Source organism: Haliaeetus albicilla, chromosome 11, assembly GCF_947461875.1.
Source record: "Haliaeetus albicilla chromosome 11, bHalAlb1.1, whole genome shotgun sequence".
Lineage (NCBI taxonomy): Eukaryota > Metazoa > Chordata > Aves > Accipitriformes > Accipitridae > Haliaeetus > Haliaeetus albicilla.
The window spans coordinates 31,074,176-31,087,631 of NC_091493.1; the positions used below are offsets into that span (position 1 = coordinate 31,074,176).

Here is a 13,456-nt window from a genome sequence, read left to right on the forward strand (position 1 = left end):
TGCGGGGTCCCGGGTTGCAGGGCGTGAGCGGGCCGCCGCCGCCGCCTCCTCCTCCCTTCTCCGGGCCCGGGGCTGCAGTTCGAGCCCCCAAGCGAAGGGCGGCAGCGGGGCCGTGCTTTTAGCACCTGAGCGAGGGCGGAGAGCTTCGCCGGAACCTGCGGCGAGGCGCCCGGAGGCGGGGGGGGGACGCCTTTGCAGGTAGCGGAACGCGGAAGCGCCTGGGTGCGGAGCGGCTGTAGCGCGCCGAGCTGAGCGCGGCGGTCTACCGCGGAGCGCAGCGGGGCCGCGGCCTCCCCCGGCACCGCCGCCATGTCCTCCGACTTCGAGAGCTACGAGCAGGACTTCGCCGTGCTGACGGCCGACATCACGGGCAGGATCGGGAAGGTGCCTAAGCTGGTAGGAGGTGAGCGGCGGGCTCTTGTGGCGGGGGTCGGGGGGGGGCCCGCTGGCCTGGCGCGGCGGAGAGGCCGTCGTCGCCCGGCGTGCCGGGCTCCCAGCCTTCGCGGCTCTCCCTCCGCACCCCGGCCGCGTCCTGCTGGTCTGTAAGAGCCTCTCCGGTTCCCCAGCAGCAAGCGTTTGGGGCGGCGGCGGGAGGCGTTAGGGTGTATTTTAACGTGGTCTGCCTCGGCGTCCCGTTACCCGACTGTGTTTTCTTGCTCCTCACGCAGCAGAGTCGGGATTCGTCTCCCTGCCCCGGGTGCGCATCAGTTCGAGCGGCGAGTTGTCTCATGAAGGATATTAAGGATAAACCTGGTAGGGTGTTTATTGTTTGGCGGTCAGCTGGAAGGACCAGCCCTTCCCTGCTGCCTTGCTGTGGGGCCGCGCAAAGTTAGGCCAGCGCGGCCCAAGGGCTGAGCAGAGCCGGGGTCAGGGCTGGGTGGATGTTGCCTGCACCAGCATTGCTACCGAGTGCTTTCTGTTGTGATCGTGACACGACATCAGTAATGGAAATCCAGCCTTTTTCACGTGGCACAGAGCGAATCTGTGCGTGGTTTAGTCCCAGTCTGTATTTTTGATGCCTGCTGTTAAAACATTTGATTTGGATAATCGACTGCGGTGACTCACTTGTAGGAGCAGATTCAAAGAAATCGGTGTTGGTTTACTTTAACGTGTTTGTCAGTAGCCTGCAGCATTCATGGTCTGATTCATGACGTATCCCTGCAGTAGAGACAATCATGGTTATAAGAGTGTTAGGGTAGAAAGCTGAAAGTGATAATCTCTTTAACCAGTCCGGCTGAATCTTCTAGCACATATGAATCAGTGCCCTAATATACGTCTCCTAGTACAAGACAGAGGGAAGCTGAAGCTAGTGGATTTCTCGTCTGTCCCTCTTGTAGCTCAGCTTAATGCTTCCTCTGTTTCCAAGTCATTAAATATTTCTGCCTCTGCTTCCTATGCACATTTCCCAAAGGTTTAGGATACTTAAACTATAGGAGTATGTATCACATAAGGAGGGAATAAACGCACACTAATGGTATAGTTTTCCACATGACTAAAGGGAAAAAATATCATGCATCCAGGACCAATGAGTAACATCCTACTTTTAGAGTGGGAAATGCATCATGATGTGATGAAGTAGTGACTAAACAGGATTCAAGGTGGATGGTCAACTAAAACATGTGATCTCTGTGCAACGTTAATTCAGAGGCCCAAAACACATCTGAAATGAATAAACAGGGGGATTTTGAGTAAAAATCTGTCTGATTCTGGAAGGTTATGTCTAATTCTAATTTTAGCAAGTTAGAAAGTCTTCTGATAAATTGGGATTCAGTGACCACACTGAATCACAGGCACGATTAGAGGACAGGAAACTATGCCTTTTCATTGGCTTAACAAAGCTATTTTGCTGTTGAGTTAACAAAAAGGACACGGGGCGGGGAGGCGGGAGGATAATTCAGTCACAGTCTGCAGGTGCTTATGAGGTAGAAAGCTCTTTCTGTTTTGTAATGGAGACTTACAAAATGAAGAAGGGAGAGATCCAAAGAGTTCCTGTGATTGAAATTTAGAAGTGGTGTAATTTAGTCTGCTCAGAAATGATATTTAACCTGTAAATGGCTACTGGAACAATTTCCTGAGAGGATACAGTGAATTCTTCACTCATGTAAAGCACCTAATCAAGGCAGTATTTCCCGCTGCCTCACAAAGGTTTGTTCACATTTAAACAGAGTAAATTTAGGGATCTCTTGTAGGAACAGGGAGACATCATAAATACACTACTGGCTCCTCTTCCGAAATCAGTAATGCTACACTGATTTACGGAAAAAGAATAGAAATTTAATTTCCTAATTGTATAGATTTTGGAAGTCATCAGTGTCTGTTCAATAGTAGGAAGAACATTCTGTTTAGTAGTAGTGGATTTCCATAATCCTCTCCTTGAATCAGTCTCCCTGATTCACTTAGGGAGACTTTGGAGCTTAAATACGAGATGTTTAAAGAGTATTGTCTTAAACAGTGACATAGCCTCAAAGCAGCAGGCTTTGAAATCATGATTCTTTTATGTGGCCATTAGAAGGCTATTTTAGAATTTGCCATCTTCTCAAGAGGAGAAAGAATGCGTGTTCCCTGAGGGACCAGTAGTATGGTACTGGGCTAAATGGTCTCAAGGTAAGATAAAGGTTAATTTTTATTTTTTTTTTAAGAGGTGCCTTTTCCATGTTAGGTTTTGAGGCTGGTCATGCACACTTTAGACTGGCTTGTGTTATAGCTACTTCTTGCACTGTACATTTATGAGTGAGTGCACTGCTTCAGTTTTCAGGGCTGTTCTGTCTTTCATCAGCAAAAAAAATCACATATGGCTTCAAAACAAATTGCAGTCTTAGCTAATAGAGGCATTTGACCAGCTGGAGAAAAAAAAAAATAAATCTGACTATGCTGAACACTTTAATCAGAAATATTTTAAATATACATTTTTCCCTTGTTTCTTAATAGGAGTATTTGCAAGATCTTTGCTTCTTCATCACCAGAAGTTCCAGTTAGTTCTTGTGGAGATGGCTGGGAGAGCCTCAAAAAGAGGATTATGAGGTGGGAGGGGGACATGAGGAAAGATGCACGTGAGGTGGCAGTTTTCAGCAGCAGTGATTTGAGAGAGATTGCTGATGGCCTTCTTCCTCCACGCTGGAAGAAGCAGGATGAAAGGTGTAAGGACTTGTGCTACTTCTGCTTAATACAGAGAGATCTCCTGAAGTCTAGTGACTGGTTTATTTCCTTCCGCTGCCCATGATGGACCTGCTGTAAGCTTCGTGTTCAGTTGAATTGGAGAAACACTGGTTACTTGTTTTTGCAACATTCCTGCATTTGGTGTTGTCAGGACTTGATGCTGTCTTGTCTTCTAGGAGGATGATGGCTCAACAAACAATCCTATTGTCACAAATGCGTGAATAGTTCAGCAAGAAATGTAACAAAGGCACTCTGATACTACAGAAACAATAAGCAGCAGGGACAATAGAACGTCTTGGGAAGAAATGTCTTCTGTTGAGGCAAACATCATCTGGAGAATTAAAGAAAGTCTTCTAAATAGAGAAATGGCTTTTAAATAGATTTTCTGTGATGCTGCTGCAGGTCTTTGAAGAATGAAGATCATTGGCTGATGTCTTTTATTAATGTTCCTCGCTGTTTCAGAGAAACATCTGTCTTGTGATTTGACCAAAAATTTATATAAATTTTGATTGCTTGATCTGAAAGAGAGTTTTATAAGCGCAAATGGTGATACTTAGTCTTTTCCCAGCACAGTAACCTCTGGGTTGTGATGGTTTTAGATTTGAGTGCTGTCATTCTTCTAATACTCGATACCTGCATTTTCTACTGGGCAATCAAAGCACTGTACTTCAGTCTCTAACAGATTTAGCTGAAGAAAGTCCCACCTTTAATTTTCTGTTGTATCCCTGTATTGGAATTTACTGTCTCCATTTCAGATCTGGCTCATTATGTTGTGCCTCTTGAACCCAGTTTTATAACCCAAAGAGAGAAATGCATGTATTGTTCCATTTGTCTCTGCTGTTGGACAGTAAGTTCTGGCAGTGGTGGACATATAAACCACCTCAGCCAGTGTAGCGAAATCTGCAAGTGGTCTATGAACCGAAGCCCTTTGTTACTCGGTCTCTTCCTTGGCATGTACTAATAAAAAGAAGCAATTCCACAAGCAATGAGACTGTTCAGTCTTGGTCCAGACTTTTTTAATCTCTTCATTCGTTGTGAGATCAAACCAATGCTGTGTTATCTTTCTACACTTGTAGGCAGATTTTTGCCTTTCTGTGACTGCTGTATGTTGGGAGACAAAAGAGTGACTAATGCAAATGCAAAGCCGAAAGAACCGAGAAGAATGTAGTAAAAACTTGTTTCTTTTAAGAAAGTGATACAACCTTGTGTACAAACACAGAATGGTTTTCTTTGTTTGCAATCTTTACCCAGAGGAAAGAAACAGTTTTGTTTCCAGTCTTTACCCCTATTTTGTCAGTTTGACCAGTTAAATTATACAAGCTACGTGCAATATTTTCTTTAGGACATTCTGTCTGGCAATGTGGAGATAAAAATTCTATTCTGAATTTAGACATATTTGATGGAGCATTGTTTTTTATTTTCTTTAAAGGATATTATCAATTCTGAATTAAGAAAAAAGTTATAAAAACCCCTTTTCATTATTTCATATGATGGAAGCGTATTTAAGGAAATGATCAAGTAGGCAGATTGAAAACTACTAAGATGCAGTGGAGTAATACAGTTAGTAATATGAGGATCTTTAATTGGATTGTAACTTGTTTGTCCTGATCTACTAGATTAGTAGCAAGCTTCTCTTACTCTGAGTAACTCCCTCTGACCTCATCTGTCGTTTCCGAGCAAGTCATCCTGTGGATATTGTGCCCTCCTTTCTATGGGGGTTCTGACTGTGAAATAAGTTGTTTCCTTAGCTTAACTGTGGCAGTAAAACTGAAAGTAAATGGTTTGAACACCATTCCAGCAAGTGCTTTCTGATTGACAGTGTTGCAGCAGTCCATGCTTTGTTGCTGATATCAACAGCAGGCCTAGAGGTATTGGCACTCCTGCAGGCAAGTGGCTCCAGGCAGCATGCTCCCACCAGGATTTTACATGGATGCGGCTAGAGGAAGAGAGGAGAGCAAAACCAAGTGGGCGATACTTTGGTAAGCTTGCTTTTCCTTACCAAAGTGACTCTGCTGGATCCTGCCACCCCTTCTTGCTCTGGGGACTACATGGTATTGTGTGCCCTAGAGGATCAACAGTTGCAACAAGTTCAGCTGCTTTCCTGGAAATCCGTGAAAATATTGCTCCAAAGCTGCAGTGCTGGGATGTTGCCATGGGCCTGCTCACACATCTGTATTTGAAGGAACAACAAAGGCCTTTTGTCAGTAGGTCTCGCTCCCAGCAGTTCCTCTGGTCACCAGCTGGGTGATGATGTATTGGTAAATCTGGGACAATGTTAAAATGCAACTCTGGAGTTGGGTTAAAGTTTAATTAACTAAACCATTGAAGATCATTTGAATAGCTCCTCAATTTTATAGGAGCAGTTTCAGCCAGACCTCCTTGTATACTAATGGGTTTTCCCTACCAAAGGTCTGTAGCTTAATATCTCTGTGGGTAGGTAAGATCTTACTGGTAGGTGGAGTGCTAGGTAATTTTTATCATCACAATTACACACAGAACTTGTACAGCATGAATTATCTTCCCCCAAACCCCAACTTTATATCCCTAAATTTCAGCTTACTTAATGTGTATGGAAATTGTAATCCAGTAAAACTCAGGGAAATACTGAAATTGCTATAGTACATTTATTTTATGCTGCTATATTTTTAAATTTTATTTCACCTTCAATAAAATGGTATTGTGTGTTTCATATCTTACATTGTTTTTCCTTTTGTCCATTGTCATCTTGCCCGCCTCCAAATGAAGGAAAGAACAGACGTGTTTTGGGATGCTGGGTAGGAAAATTGAAATGTGGAGGCAAACAAGAGGCAGATTCTCTTTTCTTTTGGGTTTAGTTATGTTAGGAAGATAAATCACTAACCATTATGTTTTCTGGCCATAATGACAACCTGGTGGGGAATTAAAGACAGACATTACTAGCAGAGAAATAAAAGTGCAGCACAGAAATAAGCATTTCCTACATCTTCTGCTGTAGTAGAATCCACCAGATGTGGCAGTGTGAATTCCAGATTTGCAAGAAAGGTGCTGTTTTTTCCATGGGTTTAGCTTTGTAGAGAGGATTACTTGATGAAATTCTGGGCCTCTTTCAAGGTTAAGAAGGGAAACTGGAAGGACTTAGAGGTGAGCTCTAACTTTTAATTTGTGGGAGGATTTAAGTGCCTCCTTATCACTTGTGTCACTGGCAGAGTTGCCTTTACTCAGAGGGCTTCAGTGTTCTTCGAGATGGTATTCTACCTATGTTTTGCCAGATGTAGTGTTGTTCAGTTCTTACTGCTGCCACCCAGAAACACCTTGATTTGTTCATATAGGATATAGTGGAGTCAGAGCCTGAGACAGTCTCAACTTTAGGTGAACCTCATCAGCACTGAACCACTTGCTTATCCAGGTCAATCTCTGAAGGAGTCTTTGCTGCCTCTCCAGTTGGCTGTAACACATTCTTGCGAACTTGGGCTTCTCCGAGAGGAATTTTCTGCTAGAGAAGGATCTCAGACTATAGTCTTGGTTTTGGACGGTAAATGAATTGCCCACATGTTCTACAATACTATAGCAGCTTCTTCGGTGACAACTTGGTGCATGTAATTTGTTCTTGTGAATCTGCCATATGCAGGATGGTGTATCCTCAGAAGTCAGCTGGTTATTTGCAAAAATCTCTGCATTATCTTAAACATGACTTGCTTAAGCTGGGGATGTTTCACCAAAAACTCTGTAGCAATACAGTCCTTTCAGAGGTAGTTCTGTTGCTTTTAAAGAAGATTGTTTTAAGGGCACATTTTACTTTATGTGGCAGAAATTCTGGTTTTGGTTGCTACCTCAGCATCCCTGATTCCTGCCTGTGGCACTAAGCCTGCTTAAAAAGAAAGCATTTCAGCCTGTGAGAAGCTAAATTATATACATTTAAAAAAGGGGTTCCCTCTGGAAATTCAGTAGCTTGTGGCATGCAGAGGATCAAAGATCATCACATTGTCCCTTTTGGTCTTTAATTTGTCAATTTTATGATACAAAGAGATCATGTGGAAGAGAAGCAAAGGAATTCAGGCTAAAAAAGAAAACCGTGAAGTCTGAAGATACACAATAAAGTCTCTTGTGCCAATGTAGATGTATCCATCGTGATCTCTGAGGAGCAATGATGGGACATACTTTTGTGCAATTTGCTTTTTATCAGGCAAACCACCAGCACAGAGGTCTCATGATGCTCTTGGTTTCAAACGAACAGTGGTATAAAGGGTTGTATGTGCAGAGTTTTGTTGTTAACTTCATTGAGACAATGGGTGGATTTACAGTCTGAAGGATGGAAGATTTGGCCATGAGAGGGGCACAAGGTGATGCAAAAGGCAATGGAAATTGAAGTACTATTGAAGCCCCTGAATGCCCACAGTAATTAAGCAAAGTGGGGACTTGTTATTAACCAGTGACTGAATATTCCTCAGCAAGTCCCCTTTCATGCTGTAACAAACCAAGTGGTCAAGCAGTTGGAATATTTGGCAGATGTGACACTGAATCTCAGTTAATATTGGATTCTCTGCCTGAGAATGGATGGTTAGAGGCAGGTCGAAAGTCAGACATGCTCTCTATAGCTGGGATATAGACTTGTTGGGGAACCTGGCAGATGTTGATTGCTGCATATAGCTTATAACTGATTTTAATTTTTTTAAATTTTCATCTTTTATTACTAGTTCAAATTTTTACTGCTGCTAGAAGACAGTGGTTTTCTTGTAGTTCCCACGGCATTTCATTTTGGTTCTGTTGAAGCAAAAGAAACGGTTCTAGACCTGGCCTAGGAGCAGGGGAATAGAAACCTCATTTTTCTTCAGTACCTGGATTCATTGTAAGTGGGATGCTTGGTTTTGTGCATCTCATATTTTGCAAATAAATAGGATAAGCCTTTGTTCTTAAACCGTATTTTTTTTCCATTTGGAGTAAGTATGTGCCTTTTCTTGCATTTGTCTACACCCAGCAAGTGCCTGCTGAGGCATAACTCCTACACCTGGAGCAGCTGTAACTGCTTTCCTAACTAGCAAATGCTGCATAACAAAGCAGAAGACTTCAAGGATTCTCCAGTCTCCTTTGTTTATTTTTTTTAATTACTAATGTGGGTATCACAGTGCATGATGATGTCACACAGAATAAATCCTCGAGTCAGTTTTAACTGATACATATAAGCTTTTGAAATGTTTTTCTTCCATGGCAAGAGCACAATTATATTGGTATTTTCACAATTCTATTTCAGATGAGAAGAAGCAGATGGTTGCAAATGTTGAGAAACAGCTCGAAGAAGCAAGGGAACTGGTACGTTCTGCCTTTTCATATGTTAACTGCAAATTCCTAGCGAAAATAATAGGATCATTAGCGGTAACGTTTAACATACATGAGGCCCTAAAACCACTTAACAATAATATGTTAGAAAATGAAATAATGTTTTTGAAATAGTTCTTATTTGAGGATATGAAATACCGAAGGGAAGTGTATCCTTTTTTAATCTTGTGATAAGTGATTTAAGGTTTGCATTATTGCTGTAAGCTATTACAGGCTGCTACAGGCTTTGAGATGTGGATTAGGTCTTTTACTTTAGGAATCGAATTAAATATTTACACACCCGCACTGTTCGTTTTTTTTTCTTGTAAGACCCATGCATCTACTGGATTTAATCTGTCTGATTGTGTTGTAGAGCAGTAAATACTTTTTTTCTCTTTTATAGAATCATAGAATCATTTAGGTTGGAAAAGATCTTCAAGATCATCGAGTCCAACCATCATCCATGCCCACTAAACCCTGTTATGGAGTACCTCGCCTATGCGCTTTTTGAATGCCTCCAGGGATGGTGACTCAACCACTTCCCTGGGCAGCCTATTCCAATGTCTGACAACCCTCTCAGTAAAGAAATGTTTCCTAATATCCAACCTAAACCTCCCTTGCCGCAACTGGAGGCCATTTCCTCTTGTCCTATCTCCAGCCACCTGACAGAAGAGACCAGCACCCACCTCACTACAACCCCCCTTCAGGCAGTTGTAGAGAGCGATCAGGTCTCCCCTCAGCCTCCTTTTCTCCAGACTAAACAGCCCCAGTTCCCTCAGCCGCTCCTCGTAAGACTTGTGCTCCAGGCCCCTCACCAACTTGGTTGCCCTTCTCTGAACACGCTCCAGCACCTCCATGTCTTTCCTGTAGTGAGGGGCCCAAAACTGAATAAAAAAAACTTAGCAAGTGAGGCATAAAGATATTTAGTTGTTCGAGGTCAAGGGGGCAATGATAGTGTGGGTTAGTGATCCAAGAAGAGTATATATGTTAACTAAGCATTAGTTAGTGGTTTGCACTGACAGAAGAAAGCAATATGGGTTAAGCAACTGTGACTTTTTTTTTTTTTAATTTTGTTCCCATTACAGCCTGTCATGTCCTCCATCTGGATGGCGTATAAAAGTAAAAGTTTTGTAGATGTGGAGTGTCCTGGTTTCAGCTGGGATAGAGTTAACTGTCTTCCTAGTAGCTGGTACAGTGCTATGTTTTGAGTTCAGTATGCGAAGAATGTTGATAACACTGATGTTTTCAGTTGTTGCTCAGTAGTGTTTAGACTACAGTCAAGGATTTTTCAGCTTCTCATGCCCAGCCAGCGAGAAAGCTGGAGGGGCACAAGAAGTTGGCACAGGACACAGCCAGGGCACCTGACCCAAACTGGCCAACGGTGTATTCCATACCATGGGACGTCCCATCCAGTATAGGAACTGGGAAGTGGGGGGGATCACAGCTGGGGGCCTGGCTGGGTGTTGGTCAGCGGGTGGTGAGCAATTGCCCTGCACATCGTTTGTACATTCCAATCCTTTTATTATTGCTGCTGTCATTTTATTAGTGTTACCATTATCATTATTATGTTCTTCTTTTCTGTTCTATTAAACCGTTCTTATCTCAACCCACGAGTTTTACTTCTTTTCCTGATTTTCTCCCCCATCCCACTGGGTGGGAGGGAGTGAGTGAGCGGCTGCGTGGTGCTTAGTTGCTGGCTGCGGTTAAACCACGACATGGAGTGACTGAGCAAAGGTGTTGGTGACAGTTGAAACTGACTTCTTCCCACAAGGCCAATACTTCCTTGCCTGAAGTTGCTTTTGTTTATTGCTTGCAAGTGAGTTTATCTATCTAGTGTCAGAAATGTAATCTGACTGTTAGAATAGGGAAGGGAAATTAGTTGTCCTAGCCTGAAAGTTCATATAATTGAGCAACTTGAATCAATGATTTGGTTACTAACTAAACAGTAGTACTGAAATTCACTTTTTTTAAGTGGCATAGGAAGAAAAAGGTCTCTGGAGTGTTTGTTGACATACGTGGTGCTTTTGGTTTAAGAATTAAATGAGTCTTGTAGACCAGAGCATTGGAATAGCATCCAAGAAAGCTGGATCTTGGGATGACTCCCTGCAGGTTTACCCGGTGAGGATGGCAAGGCACCTAACCTCTCTGATTTGGTATTCTCAGTGAGAATCATGTAAAATTACTGTCCCATCTCATGAGGATGTTCTGAAGATATATTAAGGCCTTTTGGGCACTTTCATATTTAAACAGCTGAAAGAAAGTAAAATCTAGAAATTTTTTTCATCTCCTTTTCACTAACTTGACATGGCAAAAAAGCAGAGCAGTACAGGGAAATTGTAGTATGGGTGGTCTGATGAAAAATCATTAAAATTTGGTTTTCTACTCAAAGTTAGATTGGAAGGAGGAGAAATTGAATTAATGGCTCATTACTTCTTATGTCAGAAAAAGATCATCTAAATTTGTATTTATTATAAGATTAAAAAGTAAATCCTGTATCTGTACTTTTATCCTGATGAAGATCTTAATTTAATGTACTGACTTTTCTTTCACGCTTTTGTTTTAGATCTTGTTGCTAATGCTGCTAGACAGGTGCTTAATTCAATTATTGGCTTTAAGCAATTACCTAACATGTTTGTTATTAATGTCAAGGCTTGGGTTTAAAAATCAGTTTGAACAAACCTGCTAATAACAGAACTGATTAAAAAGATCCTCTTTTAAACTGAAGGCTACAGTAGAAAATCAAAACAAACCTAATTCCTTGCTACTGATAGTTTTCATACATTGGTTTGCTTCATTGTCTTGTATAGTCAGAGCTGGGTTTAGCTGATTTTATTTTATTTCTTACTTGGCTAGGAAGTAACACTCTCATGTATGATAAATATTATTGTAGAGATAATTTATTTACATTGACTAACCATTGATTGTTTTAAAACACTGTCTGCTTTGTTTGGGTAAAATCACTGGTGTAATTGATTCGATCTATGTGCAGAACTGACACCAAAACTTTCAGACTCCCAGGCTGCCTTTTCAAGCCAGCGCTGTTGAGTAAGAGATCTCTGGAGAGAAATCCTGTCTTTCTACATCCTGTGTGCATTATCTGAATGTTATTTTTACCAGGTTTTTAAGAAAGGTGAATGTTGTGATAACCTTAAGGAAATTCTTTGAGTATAAAATCCAGCATGTGCTAGAAGAGCTGGAATTAGCATTTTTGAGTGAAATTCTACTTTTAAAAAGAAAAAACTGTCTGTGTTATTTGCCTTTATGTTTTATGAAAGACACATCGCAAAATTGTTGTGTTGCAAATGCTAGGTTATTCTTATCTAGACACTTGCCTTTTTAATAATGCAAATAAATTTAGTGTTGCAAATGCTAGGTTATTCTTGTTTAGAAACCTTTTTTTTTTTTCAGTATAGGTCTTTCTTTTAGTTCCAGGACTTTAGAATCAGAATAAAACAGCAAAGTTTACAGGTTTCATAAAATGCTAGCAACTGTCCAGAGCAATTTCATACGGAAAAGTTCCTGCGGGAAGGGGAGACTTATTTTGGGGTCTCAGTGGACAACATCAGCAGCACTACCTTACTTTGTTGTATTTTTGAGTGGAAATATCAGTGGCTGCCCTGCTTTATGCTGTATTTGGTACTGGGAGTGTACTGGTATTGTTAGGAGCAAACCTACTAGGTTAAACCCCTGAGGAGCTTTAATGATGGGGCCTGGTTTGTGAATTTGGGCAAGAGTTAGGTGCCAAAATACTCAGCTTCACCACTGTGGTGGCAAGTTTGAACATCAGCAATAACAGAGCTTGTAGGTTTTCTGAAGAAAACTTGAGCTTCTACAGATGTTTTGAGATTTAAGTGCCAGGTTATTTTTAGCTTTAAGTAGAATTTAGCACTGTTCTTGCTTGTGTACGAAAAATATGGTTTTATGACCAATAATATGAGGCCTGAAAGTGAAGATGCACGGAATTAGGTTGCATTTAGGTCCACACCTGCCTGGACCACTATCTTCTGCATGACTTTGCATGGAAATTTATCAGCCCAGCCACAAAGTGTACCCATTTAATCTCATGACGAAAAAAAAAGGTGTTAAACATTGGTCAGTCTAAATATGCATGCTTCATCATTGTTCCTTGGACCTTACACTCTCTGACACTGACTCTTTAGAAAGAATATTTTGGATTTCATGGACTGTGGTCTGATCCCTGCTGCAAATTCTGTATTCACTGGGAGATGGTTTCATTTTTATATAATAGATAAGAATTGAGTCTTCCTTAAAATATCCTGACCTTGCATATATAATTATATATATATGAGAGGAATGTTTTCTATGTTTATAGAACATCTGAGATCAAATATATTCAGGTGAAATTGATAAGAAATAATCCATTAATTCCAGCTATCGGTTTAATTTAGAATGCTACTTTGGAAAGTTAAGCCTGAGCCAAAGAACTGGGTAGAATTAGAAATTGCTTTGTACATTTCAATTCATTACTGACTATTTAATTAAAGTCTGTTTTACAGTTTATTATTGAATATAATTTTGTATAATCAGAATAGATCAGGCGGAATGACTTTTGAGTATCTGGTAATTCCATTGATTAAATTCAGATGCTTTTCTTATGATATGAAGATGAAATTTCAAAGTGTAAGCAAGCGATTACATAGGAATAAAGTGTAGCTGTCCCTTCTGAACACCTGTAACCAGTAGCTTGGGACCCTAATTGAAAGGTATCTCTGTTCCCATGCCATATTGCTCAACTGAGATCAGCAGGAGGTGAGTAAATATTGTTTCAGGTGCCTACAGCAACCGAGGAGAGATATTCTTTTATCTTTTTAAAGTAAGTTGCAAAGATTTTAAGGGCAGGTAAGGGATTCTTCAGCTGTGCAAAATAGAATTCCCAAACAGACAGCACCATGTAGAGGAGGCTCTATGACCCAGTGAGCAGGTAATTAGCAGGCAGCTCAGCCCTGGTTTATTACTCGTTTTGATTTTCTGTACCTCTGTGCCATAT

General features: G+C 41.2%; 1 protein-coding gene across 4 annotated transcripts in view; it reads left to right on the top strand.

The window, feature by feature from the left end:
• The first annotated feature begins 173 nt into the window (after positions 1-173).
• The window catches only part of VTI1A (vesicle transport through interaction with t-SNAREs 1A), a 276,308-nt gene continuing 263,025 nt past the window's right edge, over positions 174-13,456 (top strand). For all 4 annotated transcript variants that reach the window (XM_069796984.1, XM_069796982.1, XM_069796986.1 and 1 more), the window contains exons 1-2: positions 174-403; positions 8,384-8,442. In XM_069796984.1, the coding sequence (XP_069653085.1) occupies positions 310-403; positions 8,384-8,442 (153 nt within the window). In that variant the 5' untranslated portion in view covers positions 174-309. The remainder of the gene's footprint in view (positions 404-8,383; positions 8,443-13,456) is intronic.